Source organism: Neophocaena asiaeorientalis, unplaced genomic scaffold, assembly GCF_003031525.2.
Source record: "Neophocaena asiaeorientalis asiaeorientalis breed wild unplaced genomic scaffold, Neophocaena_asiaeorientalis_V1.1 scaffold401, whole genome shotgun sequence".
NCBI classification, from domain to species: Eukaryota; Metazoa; Chordata; class Mammalia; order Artiodactyla; family Phocoenidae; genus Neophocaena; species Neophocaena asiaeorientalis.
The window spans coordinates 509,069-530,790 of record NW_020174937.1 but is presented as its reverse complement, the minus strand read 5'-3'; the positions used below and the strand labels follow the sequence as shown (position 1 = coordinate 530,790).

The window sequence follows — 21,722 nt, the reverse complement described above, 5'->3', positions numbered from 1 at the left end:
TTGTTCTCTATCCCGGCCTCTCTCCTGTAGAGAAAGGACCATGCCTAGAAAATCTGTCTCTCCCAAACATTTTCCCAAGACTTATGAAACTGAAAGGAAAGAAGCAAGGTTGAATTTCAGGCCAGGGAGGATTGACTGAAAAACAGATTTTAAGAGATGTGGTCAGTGTAACATGAAACTTTGGGGGGAAGATCTGTTTTAATTAACAAAAATTTTTAATAGTAACTGAACAAGTAGGAAGATTGAAGAAATTTATTGATAAACCTAGCTGCCTTTAACAGTATATGCCTCCCATATTTTTTTGTACTGAGTTCAAAAAAACATTTCTTAGAAGCTGTTTTTGTTTTCACTTAATTTTCTATATTCTGGGAGGCCTTATTCTTGCTAAGCACAGTTAGGCAGTTGTAGTGGTTTTTAGGAACATTATCTATCTACATTGCTTGGTACAGATTTCTGTACATCATTTGACTGTAAGAGCAATCACCAGTTTTACCATCTGATACAGCTTCAGAATTTTTGGAGTCGTCTAAGATACACTGAATGAATGTCCTAGGTTTTCTGATATAGTCACAATTTCAAATATTCTAGGTTGTTGCCTGTTAATTCCCGTATTTTTGTTAGAGTGATGTCGAATCTTAAACACAAACACCATTAACACTAGGGAAAATCCTGTGTTATTATATCTCAGTTTTTCTTTTGTAAAGTATATCATAGTACTGTTTTACTATGTATAATCTAAATACCTTGTTGAATAGGTAAGACACCAAAAACAGAGAAATTTAAATTACTTACTTAAAAGACATATGGTTATTCAGTCTCATACACTGAATCTAGAACTTTGACCCCTAATCTGAGCTAGTACTTATTCTTGTTATTGTAATTTTTTACTGGTAGCATTTGACTCCAAATTGGGAATTCTTCAGAAGTAAGTGTTTATAGGAAATTGAAATGCCACTTTTATTAAAGAAATTTAATAAGTTTTATCTTATCAGGTGTTTAGTCATAGCAATACTGTATGCTTTTTCTTATTAGCCCAGATTCATTCCAGTGATCCCAGATAGTTCCTTCAGTATTGCTAGCTCAGATTTCTGTAAACCACATATCTTGGTACTTTCTGGTAGTAGCACTACTGGTATTTGGTTACCCTCTTGCCTTGTACCTGCACTTGTAGATCTGTTTTTTAGTGCTGTTTCACTAAAAGCTGTTCTTTGCTCAGCTCTTTTGAGTTCTCAGATAGTCTTCAGAGGATGCTTCCTTTCAAATCAACTGACCTGAAACTAACCCAAAGGGTAGCTACTTTTTTTTTTCTTCTTTTGTCATTAACAGAGAAATCCATTCAGGAAGATTCCTGCACAGGAAATAATTTTATCTATAATCATGACAAAGCAGCTTCAGGCATGTTTGCACTTTTTATGAATAAGTTTTGATCAATTCTTTATTAATATTTTACTGTCTCTGCATTAAATGCTATAAAATATTTTTCAAATCTGTTTAGAACCTGGTAGACAAGCATACTGAGTCTGATTTTTATTTTGTTACACTACTTATGAGAAACTGTAACCCCAGCACATGAAATGCATAAACCTAAGATGAATGGTGATGTTGCAAGTTTTTTACAGCCCAATAACCAGACATTTTATTTCGTTTTTTTTTAGCTACTGCTGACCTTTGACCCTATCCTTGTTGAGAAGGTTGCAGTTTTGTTATATCGTATTATGCAAGATAACCCACAGTTACCTCGACTTTATCTTAGTGGAGTATTTTTCTTTATCATGATGTATACAGGTTCCAATGTGCTTCCTGTTGCTCGGTAAGAGCTCTAGTGATAATCTATTTGAAATTACTTGAATTGTACATGGACAGATTTATTAAATTAGTTTTTTGTGAGCATATCATTGTATTTATTAAATTTTTCATTATAAGAGCTGTTTATATATGTCTGAAAATTTGAAAGTTAGAAGAATAGGGGAGGACTTCCCTGGTGGTGCAGTGGTTAAGAATCCGCCTGCCAATGCAGGGGACACGGGTTCGAGCCCTGGTCTGGGAAGATCCCACATGCCACAGCGCACCACAACTACTGAGCTTGCGCTGTAGAGCACACGTGCCACAACTACTGAAGCCGTGTGCCTAGAGCCCATGCTCTGCAACAAGAGAAGCCACTGCAATGAGAAGCCTGCTCACCGCAACAAAGAGTAGCCCCTGCTCACCACAGCTAGAGAAAGCCCGCGCGCAGCAACCAAGACCCAACGCGGCCAAAAATAAATAAATTAAAAAAAAAAGAATAGGAGAAAAATTGTTCAGAATTACACCATTTTACCACATCTAACATAAGAATTGTATCATCTAGCATTTTAATCATACAGATTTAACTATATTCATATTATATACAGTTTTACATTTTGCTTTTTTCTTAAAATTGAGTAATTTTTAATATTATTACATAACTGTAATATGACCATAATTTAAATTTTTTTCTAATTCATTTAAGTTCTTGCCTTAATTAGAAATTAAACTGTTTGGGAATATGGATTTACAAGTTACCTTTTGTGGCTCTTATTTACATATAAAAGATGTGGTCTTAAACAACAAGGTCCTACTGTATAGCACAGGGCACTATATTCAATATCCTTTGATAAAACATAATGGAAAAGAATATTAAAAAAAGAATGTCTATATGTGTATGAGTCACTTTGCTGTACAGCAGACTGGCACAGCATTATAAATCAACTATACTTAAAAAAAATCTGGTCTTAGAAAACTAAGGTTACTAAATCTAAATCAGTTCCTATACCTGATAAGTAATTTTCTTTTTCCTAGATTTTTGAAGTACACACATACCAAACAGGCTTTCAAGTCAGAGGAGGTAAGGCAAATTAATCCTCTGAATACGTGACTTAATACTGGGGAAGCTGTCTTGGCACTAAAGTTTACTTAGCCGTGAATTTTCCTTCCTTCCTTTCCTTATAAGCACTTGAGGGCAGGTATTTTATTTTTTGCATTCCTTGTGGTACCTTGCACATAGAAGGTCTAAGCTAATATTTTTAAAATGAAAATAAATGTTGCCTATTAGAATTAATAATTAAATTGTAGATATGAATTATAACCTGACATTGCTATGATTATAATTTGTTCCCTTAGTGTAAAATTTACATTAGTAATGTTCATAAATAATTCAGTATATACCTGAGTCTCATATAGTCAGCTCAGATTCAGTAAGACCTCCACCTTCTTTTTGTTCATATCCCAACATGTTAGAAGTGCTAAGTTTCTTTTTTGAAGGTACTTAATTTTTCAGGTGCTCTCAAGTATTATTGCCATTTTACTGGGGAGGAAAAGTAGGAATCCAAAAAAAGATAAGACTTATCCAGGTAGCTCTGACAAAATGTAGCTTTATACCTGCATTTTACAGAGATATTTATTGTAAACACATAACTGAATTGTGTTTGAAATTTTGTTAGGCTTTTCATGGAACATTGATTTTCATATTTTATTGAGAGCAGAATAAACCAAAACTAGACCACTGTTTAAGAGACTAACCAAGGAATGTTACACCAGTCTGACAACAGACACAAGACCAAAACTGCATGTTTTATAGAGAAGCCAGTAAAGCCCTAGAAAGTAATCTGTCTACAGTCTAATAATACTAAAGTGATACCCATGGAAGTATGATTTCCATAGCTTTATGCAAACAGAAAATGAGAATATAAAGTTTTAAAAAAATTTGCCCCTATTGTTACCACCTTAATGTAACATTAGGCACTTTTAATCATTCTTTTTTTTTCCTTTTTTTCTGTGAAGTTATGCATATGTAATCTTTTTCTTCAAATTTGTAATATGAGAAACTATATACATCATTTTCCCTAACAGTATTTTGAATTACAGCCAAACAATAGTTGTTTATAGCAGAACTCTAGATGTAGGAATTATGAAATAATAATATTCTAAAGAAGAAGCAATTCTTCAACCCCAAAGTTTAACAGATAGTCAGTTTATGGCTTTTATTAGTGAAAAGCCTGAAAATATTCATCATCTAATTTGTCTTTGCACTAAGTGGTAAAACCATGTCTGGGTTTTTTCCCCCCGTCTCTCTGTCAGATCCTAGAAGAATAAAACATCCTCAGTTTGCCTAGAAGGAAATAAGAAAAGTATTCATAGTCTTTAGGAAGTTTTTCCATCAGGTAAAGACATGAGTTTAAAATTTTAGCATGATAAATATGAACATTACCCTGACTTCATTTGGCCAGTCAGAGAATATGGAGTTCTTAGTACAGTTAATTATAATTACTTTGTATAGAAATACTCCATCTAAATTCTAGCCACATTTCATGAGGATAGGCTCTTTAAGATCTCAATTTTTCTGTACTTATTTTTGAAAACAGAAGCAGGTGCAGGTGGGAACTATAGCCAACAATGTAACACAGAATAATTGATGTAAATCTTTGCAGAGTCTTCCTTGTGTTGTTCATTACTGTTATACATGGTCAAAAGCTAAATTGTGCTAAATAATGTTGGCAACACCTGACCGATGAGGAGGTTAAGGCTACTGCAGGGTTAGAGCGGGTAGTTCCACCTTCGTGTTCATGCCAAGCCAGTTTATACCAGACACCTTGCACTTCTTATTTTGCCATTTTTCCATCTAAATTTCAAAAGCATAAAAGCAGTATGTTCCAGTTATTCTCCTTTCTTAAAATGTTCTCTAACCCCAATTCATTTATTAGAAAACTGAAAGATAACTTTAGTGTTTCTGATTACGTTTTTTTGGTTTTTTTTTTAAAGACGAAAGGACAAGATATTTTTCAGAGAAGTATACTTGGGCACATTCTACCAGAAGCAATGGTTTGTTACTTAGAAAATTACGAGCCTGAAAAGTTTGCTGAGATTTTTCTAGGAGAATTTGATACTCCAGAAGCAATCTGGAGCAGTGAAATGAGGTAAATAGCCAGCTGATTGTATTTTATACACAGAATCTTTGCCTCTTCCCATCTGGTTTGACTTCTGTGAAAAGATTTCCTTTCACTAGTTACATAATCTAAAGCTACAGTAGTCATTGGTGCCAAATCAGGTGACTGCTGTTGACAAGGCCCTGAGCTTTTTTCTGTTTTAAGATGATTTGACACAATTACTGTTACCTTAATAGAGCTTTATATAAGGGTGGAGCCTATTACCACTGGTGCTTTTAGACAATTAATATCTATGTAAGAGATATATAGGAATAAAATCAAGACACTCCTTCTGGGTATTTGGAAATAGAACTGTACCCCACTAATTAAAAACTATGCCCACATGGAATGGATCAGTCTAGAGATACCCACAATCATTTTAGAATGAGGGCTCCCTAGCCAGCACATATTGACCATAATCTGGAGGTTAGCAGGAGAATGCCATAGGAAAAGCCTGTTTCCACCAAGAAAAAGGAGAGGCCCAGAAGCAGATATCAGTGTCCAGGCAGGCACTGTCCAGGAAAGACTCGGCAGTTAATGGTTCCAGTGTCAAGTCTGGCTCTCTGGAGAACCCCTTGGTCTTCTTAGCTGGATGGCAGTTGATCTTCTGAGTCAGTTACTCACTCTTCTTTGGCTGACTCATACTCACAATGCCACCTGCTCGTCATCATTTGGCTTCTCTGATAGGTTGACCTACAGGCTTGGCATATACTAGCCATCAATTTGAATATATTCTGTATGAATATTCATATAGAAAATTGAAAATTTTCAATTTGAAAATTGAAATTTCATATTGAAAATATTCATATTTTTCATTGGGAACAAATGTATAGGAACATGAATACGTTTATTACAGTTATTCTGTATAATATTTTTCTCCGGAGATTGGTTAGTATGAGTCTCTCATCTAAAAGATGTAGCTCTCTGTATACTGAGCAAATCAATTTTCTGCTTAGCTGAGGGCCAGATCCCAGGTTGTGCTACGTTAACTAAAACAAAGACCAGACAGTGAGCTTCTTTAGGGTGATAGCTAACTTGATTCTGTGGCTGTGCCCTCATGCATGCAGATTCCATACCATTTGACTTTCTAATGACTGAATTTTCAATAAGAAGGGCTGATATTGTCAGTCTTTTTCTCTGTGGTCTTCTTTATAGATCATATTACAAATAAGTTTATATCCATGGAGTGTTTTTACATAGTAAGTTTAGAATACTCTGAGTAACATTCTTACAAGCTCTCATTTTAGGCCAATAACTAAGTTATTCTGAAGAAGATCCATTTAATTACCTTGAATGGTTACCTGTCTTAACCTTTTCTTTAAAATAGAATAAAATAATGCCTTCATAATGCTTGGAGACTTTTCTAATTGTAGGCGCCTTATGATAGAGAAGATTGCTGCCCATCTTGCTGATTTCACACCTCGTCTTCAGAGTAACACAAGAGCACTTTATCAATATTGTCCCATCCCAGTTATCAACTACCCACAGCTAGAAAATGAACTATTTTGTAATATTTATTACCTCAAACAACTTTGTGATACACTCCGTTTTCCAGATTGGCCAATTAAAGACCCGGTAAGTCAGCAGATTAATTTTTGCCTTCTTAAACCATAAAAAATACCTCTAATCACTTCTGGGTATTTCTTCTTTCTGTGATAAGAAGGATAATAGCTTTCTTAAATATTCCTCCTTACTTAAGCACTGTGTAATTCTGAGTGTAGTTCAGTACATTTGGGTAAATCCCAAACTGAAAGACAGTTTTTTCAGGGAGCATGAAAGGACTTTACAATCTTGATCTTTTGTGACAAAAACAAAACAAACTCAATTTCATGTATATAATACAATTACATACTATAATAGCTTGGTGGGAGCTCATCTTTATAGGAGATTCATTAAGCTCACAGATGCTTCAGTTAGGCAGTCTGGGGTTGAGTTTCAGTTTGGCCATTAATGGCTCTGTATGTACATTCAGTGTACCGCTTGACTTCTCTAAGCCTCAGTTATGGTAATAGTACTAGTACTACCAATAGCAACTGTTTCATATGGTGGTTGGTAAGATTAAGTGAGAATTCACATAAAAAAACACAGCATATTCCTGGCACACACTGGAGGCAGTAAGTGTGACTTGCACATTTGTATAGTAGTATCTGCTGTCGCAGTGCCCTTGGGACCCGTCCAACTTGAGCCCCTGGATACCTAGTGAAAGCCTGGAATAAAGTAGGCCTGGGTGCCCCTGTTGGTCTGTTACTATAGCAGAGGTTTTACCATTACCCTTACCATCAGAAGACTTAAGAACAATTGCCATTTGTACCACCAGGCACTGCCTCTTTACAGTGCAATGACCAAATGAAGGCAGGTAGACACTGCTGCTTGTTCCAGATTCAACATGAGATAGTAGAAAAAGTGTGGGCTTTTTAGTCAGACCTAGGTTTGAATCCAGCTCCATCACTTATTAACTGGGAAGTATGCAGCTGTCTCTCAGAACCTCAGTGTTTTCATGTATTACTGAAATTTTATACAAGAATTAAATCTGCAGTCTGTAAAGCACATACCTTCTTGGCACATAGGCATGCAGCAAATATTAGCCCTCTTCTTCTCACCCCTACCCAGACTCCCTTGTGTTCACTATCCCTTATGTTTGTTTGAATACCAGTATACCAGTAATTATGTTAGATCACCTTGAGAAGCATGCCATCATATACTGCTTCCTCTCTTACTACAGTGAATGCTAATTCCAAAGTTTTCCGTACTTTCTGAACGTTTCTTTAACAATTAAAAGTAGAGACAGGGCTTCCCTGGTGGCGCAGTGGTTGAGAGTCCGTCTGCCGATGCAGGGGACACGGGTTTGTGCCCCAGTCCGGGAAGATCCCACATGCCGCGGAGCGGCTGGGCCCGTGAGCCATGGCTGCTGAGCCTGCGCGTCCGGAGCCTGTGCTCCGCAACGGGAGAGGCCACAACAGTGAGAGGCCCGTGTACTGAAAAAAAAAAAAAAAATAGAGACAAAAATTGGCAGAGAATTAAAATATCACTTTAGGGACTTCCCTGGTGGTCCAGCGGTAAAAGAATCTGCCTTACAATGCAGGGGACGCGAGTTCAATCTCCGGTCAGGGAACTAAGATCCCACATGCCACTGGGCAACTAAGCCCGGGCGCCACAACTACTGAGCTCTCGCGCCTCAAGTAGAGCTCACGTGCTCTGGAACCCGCGCACCACAACTACAGAGCCCATGTGCTCTGGAGCCGCCTGTCACAACTAGAGAAGTGAGAAACCCGCACACCACAACTAGAGAGAAGCCTGCGTGCTGCAGCAAAGGATCCCGCATGCCTCAACGAAGATCCTGTGTGCAGCAACTAAGACCCGACACGGCCAAAAATAAATTAAAAAAAAAATTAAAATTAATAAATAAATAATAAAATATTACTTTTTAAAAAATATAGCCCCATAACAAATACCTTGCTATCTGACCATTTAACAGTGCTAGAAGGTGATTTTGGTTATTTATATTTTAGAAAGCTGTTAATTGGTTAGCCTAGAAATGTCAGTTGAAATAAATACAGCACAACAACTCTGTAATTTAAAAATTATATTCTGAAATAGTTTAATAGATATAAATTTTAATTCTCTGTCTTTAAGGTTAAGCTTCTAAAAGATACCCTTGATGCCTGGAAGAAGGAAGTAGAAAAGAAGCCACCTACAATGTCAATAGATGATGCTTATGAAGTGCTTAATCTCCCTCAAGGACAGGGACCGTGAGTCATTTTCAGTATCATCTTCCTCCTTCTTGCAGTTTGTGTTATACATGAGGAAGAGATTTGACAACAGTGTGTCTAGGATAGTAAATGACAAACGTATAGGAAAGAATGCAGATTTAATTTATCATCAGTGAAGTTTTATAGTAGAATAGATATGTTAGAGAAAAAGTTTAAAAGACATTTTAAGTATAGACTGAATTTGTTCATTTTTGACAAGGCTGATAGTTAAAATAACTTAGAATTATAGTTTGAAGTGACAATTTGAAAAGTTAGTTTAAAATTCTTAGTTCTTCAAAACCCAAATATAGTTTTGTAATTTGAAGTGAATATGGTAACCTTGCATAGGGAATGTTTAGGTTTTATCTTTTATGTGTAAAGATAACACATAGGAATCATCTTACTTAAATCTTACTGGGTTTAATTTGATATCTACTATATGATCATACACAGTAAAAGTAAGGTTCTTAAAATATCATTTCAGATGATTGTGTAAGTACTTTCTTGCACCTTAAGCACTTTTAGATGATTTTAGATGATTGTGTAAGTATTTTCTTGCACCTTACTTAATTCATGAAACAGTTTTCCTATTTTGTAGGCATGATGAGAGCAAGATTAGAAAAGCTTACTTCAGACTTGCACAGAAGTACCACCCTGATAAGAATCCAGAAGGGAGGGTATGTACTGCCTTTGGAATTAGGGCTTTGGGGTTGACTTGCTTTTGCTTTATTACTATTTCAGGCAGAGGAAAGATACGCTCATCTTAAGCGCCAGTGTCTGCCTCATAATATATGTCCAGTATATGTTTAATTAACCTCTGACCCACGTGCCCAAGTTTTAAGCATAAATGATCTTCTCTCATTTTATCAAAAGAACTACCCTGTGACTAGTAACTTTTGGGTTTTATTCTCTTTCCTTACCCATGTCGGTTTGAGAATTAACTCTAATGGGCAGTCACATGAATAACTGAAAATTAGGATATGGGTGAACTGAATTCATTTGTAGGTGATGCCATTGCCACCCAGATTGCTTTGGGTAATTTATTTTTTTCTAATGACATCCAACTTCATATCACTCTTAATGAAAAAGTAGAAAATTTGCTTCAGACTTAAAGTCATCTGCTGCCAGCATTCCCTGATCTTGTCTTTTCCAGCTTCCTACTACAGTGCCAATGGAGATTCATAAAAGATAAAATCAGACAAGGACCAATAAAAACAGTACTCATAGTTTGTTGCTAGAAACTTGGAGTAATTTCCACTGATTCAGGGCTAGTGTTTTTTATTAGAGACAGGCAGTATTCCCGAATAGGAAGACAGCATTGAAAAAGTGTCACTTTTATATGTTTAAGACATTTTTAATCAAAAGCCTGGGACATTTTTTGAGAAATCTAAAGCAATTCAGATTCATCTGGGAAAGAAAACAATCAATATAGGAAGAAATTTTGAAATTAGAATTAAGTTGCTAGACTTAAACTACCAGATATTAAAATACTCTATAAAACTGCAATAGTAAAATAGTATTATACTGGCACAAGGATCAACACATAGATAAGGAACATTATAGTATAGTAGTTTAAGAGCACAGATAGAGTCAGACCTGGGTGTGCATCTTAGCTCTGTCAGCAATGGGCTTTGTGACTTTAGGCAAGCTAACATCTTTAAGATGAGGTTAATAAGGGTACACACCTCACAAGGCTGTTTTGAGGATTAAGTGAGATAATGTATGTAAAGCATTTAGCACAGTGCCTGCCATAGTGCTCAAAAAACAGTAGTTCTTATCATAACTATTTTTATAACAACTCAGAAACTATCTCTGGTGTGTATGAGTTTAATATGACACATATGGTATAAGCTACTGAAGAAAAATTTTCAGTAAATGGTACTGAGATCATTGAATAAGTATTTGGAAAAAAAAATTGTTTCACCTTAAAAGTATACCACCTATATTACAGTTGGAATGAATTCCTTTATGTAAAAAATAAAACAAAATAGTAACCAAAGAATTTACTGGCAAAATACAAATCATCTATGTTCTAAGGTGTAATTCGAGATGTTAACAAAAGTTAATTGTCTTTGGTTACATACAGGATATGTTTGAAAAGGTAAATAAAGCCTATGAATTTTTATGTACCAAATCAGCAAAAATAACAGATGGACCAGATCCAGAGAATATAATTTTAATTCTGAAAACGCAGAGCATCCTCTTCAACCGCCATAAAGAAGGTAAGGCATGTGTTATTCTCAAATTTTGATTTACCCTCCAGCTAATTCTACCATGCTCCTTGTTTCTGCAGCCTATTTCTAATTATTATTGCAAAAGACTCTTAGAATTGCATTTTAGTTATAGTAAAAGAGTAGTTTTCTGTAGTTAGAGTAGTTTACATTTCCAACCAGATTTCATTGTTCCGTCCTAAAGTACATTTCTGTTCTCTGGAGGTACTTGGTTAGTTTTTGTCTTTAGCCATTTAGCAGTAAACATATTAACTGAGATATAAAATGGACCTGGTATTTAAGGATCATTAAATATCTTTTATAAGACTGTACCTATCCATAAACCTCTGAAGGCTGAAAACACCAAGAGTGTTCTGGTTTTTAAAAAGCAACAGAAACTTTTCAAATGATCCTATATATCCCTTCACACCTCATTTCCTGTGGTAACTTTCGAAACCCTCTGATCCTGTGGGACAGTTTGAAAAATTTATAGATAAAATAGGTGTGATTTTGTAACCAAAAGTGGGATCCAGCTGCTCGCCATTCAAAAGCCAATAACGAGGAGGAAAGTTTGCTTTATTTTGGATGCCAGCAATCAAGGGGGTGGGGTGGAGGAAGGGCAGCTGCCTGTTCAAAGGCTGATTTCCCCCCACCCCAAACCAGTGGGCAAGAGCTTTTATAGGCTGAGGGAAGGGGCTACATGCAGAAACAGTCCAGTCAGCTCTGACAGTCATCTTAAAATTGGTCATGTGGTGGTCTGACCAGTGTCATCTTGATTGCTTTAAGTACAGTTAGTCTTCAGTTCCAGGGTCAGTTTGTTCCCATTTCCTTGAGGCCACATCTTAGAATTGTGGCAGCTTATGTCATGGCTATAGTCTGGTCATCATGTAGTTAACTTCTTCCACCTGGTAGGAGTTTTCAGTATTTATAAGAGAGCTCACAGGATATGGCTCAGAATATTATCTGTAGCCTTTGAGGAGGAACTAAAGGTGCTTGACTTTGCTTAATGACTAAACTATCATTTGGTCTCCTTTGACTGTTTGCCTTTGTTTCTGTATTTCCTCACTTCTCTGATTAAACTTATTCTTTGGCTAAAGTTTTTGTACAGGTGGAGGACATGGAGGGCAAGGACCATAGGGTCCTGCTCTGTTTCAGTTTCAGGATACAGGTTATTGGAAATCTCCAGCATGTTTTCAGGGCTATTTAGTAGCAGCCAGAAAGCTAGGAGCACGTTGAGAATTTTTAAGACTCTGTTGAGGGTGGGAATTGGGTTCAATATGGCATGTGTCCATTGGCTTGGGAACTAAACTTGTCTCACACACAAAGTGGGAGACCCATTTGCTCTATAGGATGATGGGAGAAAAAAGAGGACAGTGGGGATCTGAGATAAGCAGGAGTGTTGGGTAATTGAAGACAAGTAGGGCTCCAGTTTAAGTATTGGAGGGGACAGCGTAGGGATTGAGCAGCTTGGTCATTAGAGAACAGTGATTAATTGATTCACTTTTGCATATGAACTCAACAGAAAACATTTGTAAAGCATTTAGTTATATGGCATTTATCACTAATAAGAATGAGTTTAAAGAAGTCTTTTTCAAACCATTGGTTGTTTTTTGATGGCTGGTAAATCTATATTAGCCACAAGGTGTAGTTGTAGCTCATCATTGGTGTATTATCAAGGTCAGAATGTTTTTTCAGGCTGTCTTCCACTTTTCCCAAAGGGGGTTTATACTCAGTAAGTTGGGATGGGGGTCCTGATCTGATAGAACTTAACATTAATTCACTCTTCTTCTTATGTATGTATGTGTTAGGACTACTGGGACCAGTTCCAAGGGGCTTTTTTTTTTTTAAGCCATCTTAGAAATGAGTTAATTTAAAGCAGATTATTTGTCATCCTCAAAAGGCAAAAAGCTTTATGCTGATTTCAAGTGGGATGACAGAGATACTTATAAAGTCAAAGCCAATTAATTTACATATTTCCGCCTTGTAGGTTAGTTAAAAAAAAAAAAGAATGAAAAGAACAGGAATTGAGCACCAGTATACTTCAGATTTCACTTTTAAATTTGCTTATCAAAATATGGAATTAGCCAAATACAGTTAATAAATTAACTTTCTATTTTGTATTCATAGTAACAAATTATATTCAGTATTTTCAAACATTTATGATAACTGGTAAAATAGGAAAGTACTCCTATTATTCAGAAAGCAGAATATAAAATATTCACTCATTTAAATCAAATGTTTCTATCTCTTTATAAAGAGGTATGGGTCTCTGGTGCATTGGCTATGTCTTGCTGTCTGTGATCAGGTGAAAAGTTATAAAGATCACATGGACAACATAGAAAACAGATATTCTGCAAAGGATCAAAACCACTATACACAAAGTTCAGTTTTAATCTACCAGAAAATACTCTTTTTCTAGTGGAAACATTTTAGAAAAGTCAACCAAACAAGTTTGCTAGTTGAAAAGATCCAAGGGATTTGTACTTGGTTTAATTTCTTTTTATAAACTAGAATTAGGAAACATTTAAGATGTTGCATATTTTAATCTTTTTTTTTTTTTTGGCAACATAATTGAAAGTAGTGTCAAAATTAACTTAGAACCATGATTATTTCAGATTTACAGCCTTATAAATATGCAGGCTACCCCATGCTAATTAGGACAATAACAATGGAAACTTCAGATGACCTCCTTTTCTCAAAAGAATCACCATTGTTGCCTGCTGCTGCAGAGCTGGCTTTCCATACTGTTAACTGCTCAGCCCTCAATGCTGAAGAGCTCAGAAGGGAGAATGGAATTGAGGTAATATGGAATGACCTTTGTCCTTGTCTTCAAGCTAGCTTAGGCAAACTGTATGTCTCTTAGCAATAAATAATTCACCAAGTACAAATACAGTTGATACAGTTTCTTTAATTTTTTGCAACAGATAACAATATTCTGTATATTATAATACCAAAATTAAAATAAATGGAGCTTTATTTCATAACGTGAATTGGAGAATATTGGATTCAAAATTGGTGAGCTTAATATTACTTGCAAAATAGCATAGTGGGATGCTTAAAAAAACTTCAGGGTCCTTTGTTTACTTGTTTATTTAACAAATGTTAATTGAGCAAATATTTCTTTGCCAAGTTTCAGATATTAAAAGGTTATTAATGTTTTATCCCTACCAGAAAAGGCTTTTCGGACTCCAACTCAAAATGGAGAGTTAATGGCTGACTTCTTTTTCTGCAGGTGTTACAAGAGGCATTTAGTCGCTGTGTGGCTGTCTTGAATCATTCTAGTAAACCAAGTGACATGTCTGTACAGGTAAGACTAAAACATATGGTTCCAAGAAAGTTACGCTAGACTAGTAGTTCAGGCTTTAACATCTGTAAGAATCACTTGGAGGGCTCATTAAAACCTGGTTTGCAGGCTTCCCTGGTGGCGCAGTGGTTGGGAGTCCACCTGCCGATGCAGGGGACGCAGGTTCGTGTCCGGTCCGGGAGGATCCCACGTGCCGCGGAGCAGCTGGGCCCATGGGCCATGGCCGCTGAGCCTGCACGTCCAGAGCCTGTGCTCCGCAGCGGGAGAGGCCACAGCAGTGAGAGACCCACGTACAGCAAAAACAAACAAACAAAAAACCTGGGTTGCTGAGCTCTGCCTCCCAGGTCCCCTGCCCAGAGTTTCTGATTCAGTATGTCTGGGGTGGGGCGTGAGAATATGCTTTTCTAACAAAATTCCCAAGTGATGCTGATGCTGTTGGTCTGTGTATCACACTTTAAGAACCACTGTGCTAAATCATATGTAATCTGTTGGCTTAATTTTTTTTTACCCAGTTTCAAACATTTGTCATTTTGCCATTTTTGTTTCACTTATCTTCTATCCCCTTCCTTAATTTCCTTCTCTACCTCCCTCTCCCATCCCTAGTGTTTTCATTGGCTTCTTTTCTGTTGAATTCTTTAATAGAAAAATCCATCAGGAGTTCATTAAGATCACTGTAGATGCATCTTTTTATGTGGCCTTTTGTTTATGCCAGCAAAATTTAGAATATAAAACAATCGAGTACAGGCTTTTGAGTTTCATCCTTATTTTTAAGTACAGTACATTATTAGAATTCTGGACAAAAATACTTTATTCCAGAGGTTGGCAAACTTCTTTTTATAAAGGTCCAGAGAGTAAATATTGGAGGCTTTCAGGTTATGTACAGTCTGTTGCATATTTTTATTTGTGATTTTTGCAACTCTTTCAAAATGTAAAAACCATTCTTAGCTTTCTGGCCATACAAGAACAGGGTTGACTTGGCCTGTTAGCCTTAGCGGCCATGGTTTGCCAACCCTGCATCTATAGGGAATCTTAACCAGAAATACTAATAATTCAATAGAAATGTTCTGTTTAATTTTGGAGTGTCATATATACCATTAAGCATTATTCACGAATCTCCGCTGATTTGATTTCCACTGTCTTAAATAAGGAGTGCACATGTGACTTTTTTTTTTCTCTCTTATGTTGTCTGCAGGTGTGTGGACACATAAGCAAATGCTATAGTGTGGCCGCTCAGTTTGAAGAATGCCGAGAGAAGATCACAGAAATGCCTGGCATCATCAGGGATCTCTGTCGGGTGCTCTATTTTGGCAAGGTAGAGGTCATCTTTACCACTTTCTGGATTCAATCAGCAGTGGGTTTTCTTGTCAAGTAGCCAGTCCCCAATTTATTAACTAGTTGTTTTCCTAAAATTATTTTCAAGTAAATTACATTTTTCACTGAAGCCTTGCTGTAAATGGTGGCTTTTGTTCCTGGGCTGGCCCACAAAGCTTAAGACTAGAGTGACATATCTAGAGGGAAGTTGGTCTCATGTGAATATTTGAACAGAGGCAGGGAAGCAAGAGAGAAGACTAGACTAAATCAATCTAATGAAAGTAAAGGACCACGTAAAACCTGAAACTTAAGAGTTGAGTCATTGCCTGGTGGAAAAGCTATAGGGAGGGATCTGAGAGCTTGCTGTTTCCTCCCAGTCTAGTACTGCCAAGGGAAGTTGTCTGTGGGTGATGTGATAGGTGGCTGGGAAGGAGAGTGATTTCTCAGGTAACTGGGCAGAGTGACAGTTGTGTTGGAATAGAACAGGATTAGGGTGCTGATCCCAGGCTAAGGTACCTAGAAATAAGGAATCTGATGAAAATAATGTCCTCAACTATATTTACTTGATGTCCTTAGAAGTGTTTAATAAGAATGCAAAGTCTGGTATAAAGAAGTAAATCTGTACACCTGCACTAAAGATATCATTGATACACTTAAGATCACTAGCACGTGTGTTGCTATTAATGCCTTATCAGTATTTTTAAAAATTAAAAATACAAGAAGTGAAACAAAGAAAACTGTATTCCCAAGTCTTTGACACTAACTAACCTCAAAGATAGTAATTCTGATACAAATCAAAACCACAATGAGCTATCACCTCACATTAGTGAGACTGGCTATCACCAAAAAGTCTACAAATAATAAACGCTGGAGAGGATGTGGAAAAAAGAGAACCCTCATACACTGTTCACGGGAATGTAAATTGGTACAGTACAGCCACTATGGAAAACAGCATGGAGGTTCCTTAAAAAAACTGAAAATAGAGCTACCATACTATCCAGCAGTTCCACTCCCGGGTACATATCTGGAAAAATGAAAACACTAATTTGAAAAGATACATGTACCCAACGTTCATAGCACTATTTACAATAGCCAAGACATGGAAACAGCCCAGGTGCCCATCAACAGACAATTGGCTTAAGATGTGTATACACACACACACACACACACACACACACGCAACAGAATGTTATTCAGCCATAAAAAAGAATGAAATACTGCCATTTGCAGCAACATGAATGGACCTTGAGAATATTAGCTTAATATAATAAGTCAGAGAAAGACAAACACTGTATATCACTTACATTTGGAATCTAAAACATAATACAAATGAATGTGTATACAAAACAGAAACAGACTTAGACATAGAAAATAAACTTATGGTTACCAAAGAGAAAAGGGAGAGAGAGGTGAGAAGGGACAAATTAGGAGTATGGGATTAACAAATAAAACTACTATACATAAAATAGATAATAAGGATCTACTGTATAGCACAAGGATTTATATGCAGTATTTTGTAATAACCTATAATGGAATATAATCTGCAAAAAAATCAAATCTCTATGCTCTACACCTGAAACTAACACAATATTGTCAATCAACTATACTTCAATTTAAAAATTAATTAATTTTCTAAAAATAGGAATTCTGTGTCTTTTCACAGGGTTACTTTTAATTTTAAGCTTTAAAAGATATAGGATTCAGATATAAACTGGTATTGAAAATATAAGAGGAGGTAAACACACAATAAGTTAGCTAGCTTGATATACATTGACAGCCTGTTTCTCTTGGGAGCTTTTTTTTTAATCCTGTAATTAATTCCATTATTCTTATTCTCAGAGTATTCCACGGGTGGCAGCTCTTGGGGTAGAATGTGTCAGCTCTTTTGCTGTGGATTTCTGGCTACAGACACACCTATTGCAAGCTGGAATTTTGTGGCATCTGCTTGGTTATCTGTTTAATTATGACTACACACTAGAAGAGAGTGGTATTCAGAAAAGTGAAGAAACAAACCAGCAGGTAACCTTAACACTACTTTAACATTGAATTTGAACCCATACCGTAGGTTAATGCAAAGCAAAGCCCTAGCTCAAAGCCTCAAAGGCATAAACTGTTTTTCAAGGTTATTAAGTTTATTGCTCTTTAAGCCCCCAAACTTTGTTGTTGTTGTTGTTGTGGTGGTACGCGGACCCTCTCACTGTTGTGGCCTCTCCCGTTGCGGAGCACAGGCTCCGGACACGCAGGCTCAGCGGCCATGGCTCACGGGCCCAGCCGCTCCCCGGCATGTGGGACCTTCCCGGACCGGAGCACGAACCCATGTCCCCTGCATCGGCAGGTGGACTCTCAACCACTGTGCCACCAGGGAAGCCCTAAGCCCCAAAACTTTTTATCTTAACCACTTATCCCGGAAGGATTCAAGGCAAGGGAATTTGCAATAGCATATTCTGTGCATAACTTAATCTTTTCTTGGTTACTCAGAGTCACCTTTATTTTTGCAAAATTATGGTTGTGTATCACAGGGAGATCCTAACAGTGCTGTTGGGGCTAGCTCCCCTAAACACTTGAGAACTTACCTGATTTTTACAGATATTTTTTTCTGTCCTTTCCTGTTCACTGTCATTCATTACTCATTGTGATATGTGCCTGTAGCGATCAGATCTACCTACCCATCCCAATTCCCCACCCTATCCCCCAATGTGCTTCTTCCAGTTATCTACAACATACCGTATTAGGTATAAATGAGTACATAGATTTTGATGGTCTCTCATATAAAGAAAAGAATAAGCTCTGACGTCAGTGTTGGGGACTTTTTTGTTTCTTTTTTTTTGCTTTCTGTTCCTTAATATGTTCCAAACTGTTTTGATTCCATAAAGGTACTGTTGCCTGTGTAAGATAACAGATCTATTTTAATGTCTTAATGTCTTAATTTTTTTATAACAGGAAGTAGCCAACAGTCTTGCCAAACTGAGTGTCCGTGCTCTGAGTCGCCTTGGAGGCTATCTGCCTGAAGAACAAGCAACACCAGAAAATCCAACCATAAGGAAAAGTGTAGCTGGCATGCTGACCCCCTATGTTGCTAGAAAACTTGCTGTAGTTAGTGCTACTGAGGTATGTGCTTCAGAAGTAGCCTGGGTTTTTGATAAATACTGCAAGATTCTTTAGACAGTAGAGGAATATAACAATGTTGATTGCTCTCGGAAACTTAAAAATTGAAAATGCTCACATGCTTGTTCTCTCAACTAAGAAATTTGGTTTGTTGTTGTGGCTTGATGCTGATGTTATATCAGCTCTACAAGTCCAGTCTCTCTGTAAGGGTAGATTAACTTCATGTTTCTTAGCTGTAGAGCTCCCCATAATTCTTAATAATATTGAATCAGAAAGGAACAGGACAAGAGAGTGAACTTGGAATGGACAGAGGACTGGGAGTCAGGAGACCCAGATTCTATTTTTAGCTGTTTGTTATAAGCTATAACTTACTTACACTCAGCATGGAAATCCTAAAAGTCAGTATATACACACATATGCATTCATGACAAAAATAAGTATGATCGTGGCAGATCGCCCAACCTCTTCTGTGAGAATCATTGAGAAACAATCTAAGCTTTAGAGAATTGACCTATAGAAATCCATTAAATAGAATATCTTGAAGCCTCAAATTGTAAAGGTATATGGGAAGACATTAGAAGATGTTTAAAGTATTTTAAGTGAAAATGTTAAATCCCATTTTTGGTATTAAAAAATTGAATGGATGGATCTATATCAATATGTTAACTGTAGTTATCCCTGAATTGTAGAATTGTAGGCTATTTTATTTCATTTTCTCTGATAATCATCTAATAGTTTTAGAAGAAAAAAGGCCTCAGTGTTCCAAATGTAAAATATTTTTAGAATTTATAAACAACTTATTTGTTTTTTTAATCTAATCTGATTGAGTCTGTTTTCTGGTGCAAGACACTGCCTTTCAGATCCCCTGAGTAAGAGAGAAGAGCTTTAGATGCCAATCTTGATCTTGGTTCTTTTTCCGGACTTTGTGTTCACCAGTGTGAAGTATTTTGCTGACTGAAAACATTCTTTCCAGAAATACTAACAAGTTGTTGATTAACTACTACAGGAAAGAAAAAAAAAAAAGTAACACTTCAAAACAAGTTGTTGATTAACTACTACAGGAAAGAAAAAAAAAAAAGTAACACTTCAAAATTTTGGCCTGGACTCCATCTGGATTTAATAAAATACTTATTTTAAACTGCCACTTCTCAGAGTTTTAAAATTTTCTTCATGATAAATTTTTTCAGTCATTTTACTTAACTGGTAGTTCATGTTTTGAAAACAAGGGTTGGATGTCTTTTTGTAAGATGGAGGTAATAACCCACTGCTTTCCTCCTAGCACAGAGCTCTGTAAATGTAAAGTGTAAAAAGTTCTTATTAAAACATTTAGAGAATTCCTGGTATCCCAATGGTTAGGACTCTGCTCTTTCACTGCCAAGGGCCCGGGTTCAACCCCTAGTCAGGGAACTGATATCCCACAAGCCACAAGGCACAGCCAAAAACCAAAAAACAACAACAAAAGACATTTAAAGGAGAGTTAAATGTCTCTGTGAACACTTAAAATTGAGGAGAGCTAAACAAAGGGAAAGCACCCTGGATGGCTAAGCAGGCATAAGCTATGTCTGCAGAACTACAAGGTTTGGCCAAGAAAACCGGAACTGAGTCTCTGCCCATAAATTTTACTTCCCTTTCTAGGAGTATGCTTCATAAAGACTTAGATTTTGTTTTCAAATATATGTATGTAAAGGCAGTATGGTATGATTCTTTTTAAGCTTACATTTACTGAGTTTATAAAATGCTTTAACACAGGATATCGTATGTAATTTTCACAAAGCAGAGCAAATGTTAAGAATGTGAAGTCAAAACAGACTCAAATTTGAATCCCAGTTTCACCACTTAAGGGTTGTGAGACCTGGGGCAAATAATTTGATCTTTCTCAGTCTTGATTTTTCTCAGCTGCAAAATGGAAAATATTAACATACTTGGTAGAATTACTGAGATCTGTTATACTTAAGGCACCTATTACGGTGCTTGGCATGTCATAGACAATTTTAATGAATGGTAATTTCAATATATTTCCTAAATATTATAAAACAGTAATGTTCTTTCTCCTAGATTTTGAAGATGCTTAACAGTAACACAGAGAACCCCTATTTGATATGGAACAATTCTACAAGAGCAGAGCTACTTGAATTTCTTGAATCCCAACAAGAAAACATGATTAAAAAAGTATGTTACTGTTTTATAAATTACTTACTCTAATGGAATCTCTGGAAATATAACTTAGTATTGATGAAACAGAAACCCGTTATTTCTCTATTGGGTGTTGATCAAGCCTATAGGTTTTGCTACCTAATATTTGGCCCATTTAATCATAGCATTCTTATTGTATTTAATATACATTAGGATGTTTTGTTGTGTTTTTAGTTACCATTTACATATAGCTGTCTTCTATTTTAACCAGTTTTTGTGCCCAGAAGCTCTGTTTTAATTGTTCTCTTTAGCCTCTTTTCCCCAGTAAATTAAAATTGCTTTCTGGTATCAAAATTGAATAATTTCTCCTATCCTGCCACCTTCTAGAGGAGAAACTATTAAGACATGAGAAAAACAAAAGACAGTAAGTAGAATGGGAGAGAAGGAGAAGGCCTGGATAAAACAAACATTAGATGGTTGAGTCTTGATTGTTTAGAAGAAGTTGTGTTTTGGGGTTTGGACTTCATTAAAGAGTAACCATCACTGGGTGTCCTGAATTATTCAAAATTTAGTTTTGAATTCATTTCATGATAGTCACTCAGAGCTCTTCATTGATAGAAGTTTTGAGAATTACAGAGCTAGGGAGAACAAGTCTCAGATTTCTATATATCATCTATTCTTTTTTTTTTTAACATCATTATTGGAGTATAATTGCTTTACAATGGTGTGTTAGTTTCTGCTTTATAACAAAGTGAATCAGTTATACATATACATGTTCCCATATCTCTTCCCTCTTGCGTCTCACACCCTCCCTATCCCACCCCTCCAGGCGGTCACAAAGCACCAAGCTGATCTCCCTGTGCTATGCGGCTGCTTCCCAAACTACCTTATGTTTGGTAGTGTATATATGTCCATGCCTCTCTCTCACTTTGTCACAGCTTACCCTTCTCCCTCACCATATCCTCAAGTC

The 21,722-nt window shown here is 36.5% G+C and overlaps 1 protein-coding gene across 4 annotated transcripts in view; it reads left to right on the top strand.

Moving 5' to 3' along the window:
* DNAJC13 (DnaJ heat shock protein family (Hsp40) member C13) overlaps positions 1-21,722 on the top strand; it is a 118,237-nt gene that overhangs the window by 66,304 nt on the left and 30,211 nt on the right. For all 4 annotated transcript variants that reach the window (XM_024761688.1, XM_024761690.1, XM_024761691.1 and 1 more), the window contains 13 exons: positions 1,656-1,810; positions 2,818-2,863; positions 4,777-4,931; positions 6,314-6,515; positions 8,574-8,689; positions 9,288-9,366; positions 10,776-10,911; positions 13,515-13,699; positions 14,132-14,206; positions 15,396-15,515; positions 17,354-17,533; positions 18,455-18,622; positions 20,675-20,788. In XM_024761688.1, coding sequence (XP_024617456.1) covers positions 1,656-1,810; positions 2,818-2,863; positions 4,777-4,931; positions 6,314-6,515; positions 8,574-8,689; positions 9,288-9,366; positions 10,776-10,911; positions 13,515-13,699; positions 14,132-14,206; positions 15,396-15,515; positions 17,354-17,533; positions 18,455-18,622; positions 20,675-20,788 — 1,731 coding nt within the window. The remainder of the gene's footprint in view (positions 1-1,655; positions 1,811-2,817; positions 2,864-4,776; positions 4,932-6,313; positions 6,516-8,573; positions 8,690-9,287; positions 9,367-10,775; positions 10,912-13,514; positions 13,700-14,131; positions 14,207-15,395; positions 15,516-17,353; positions 17,534-18,454; positions 18,623-20,674; positions 20,789-21,722) is intronic.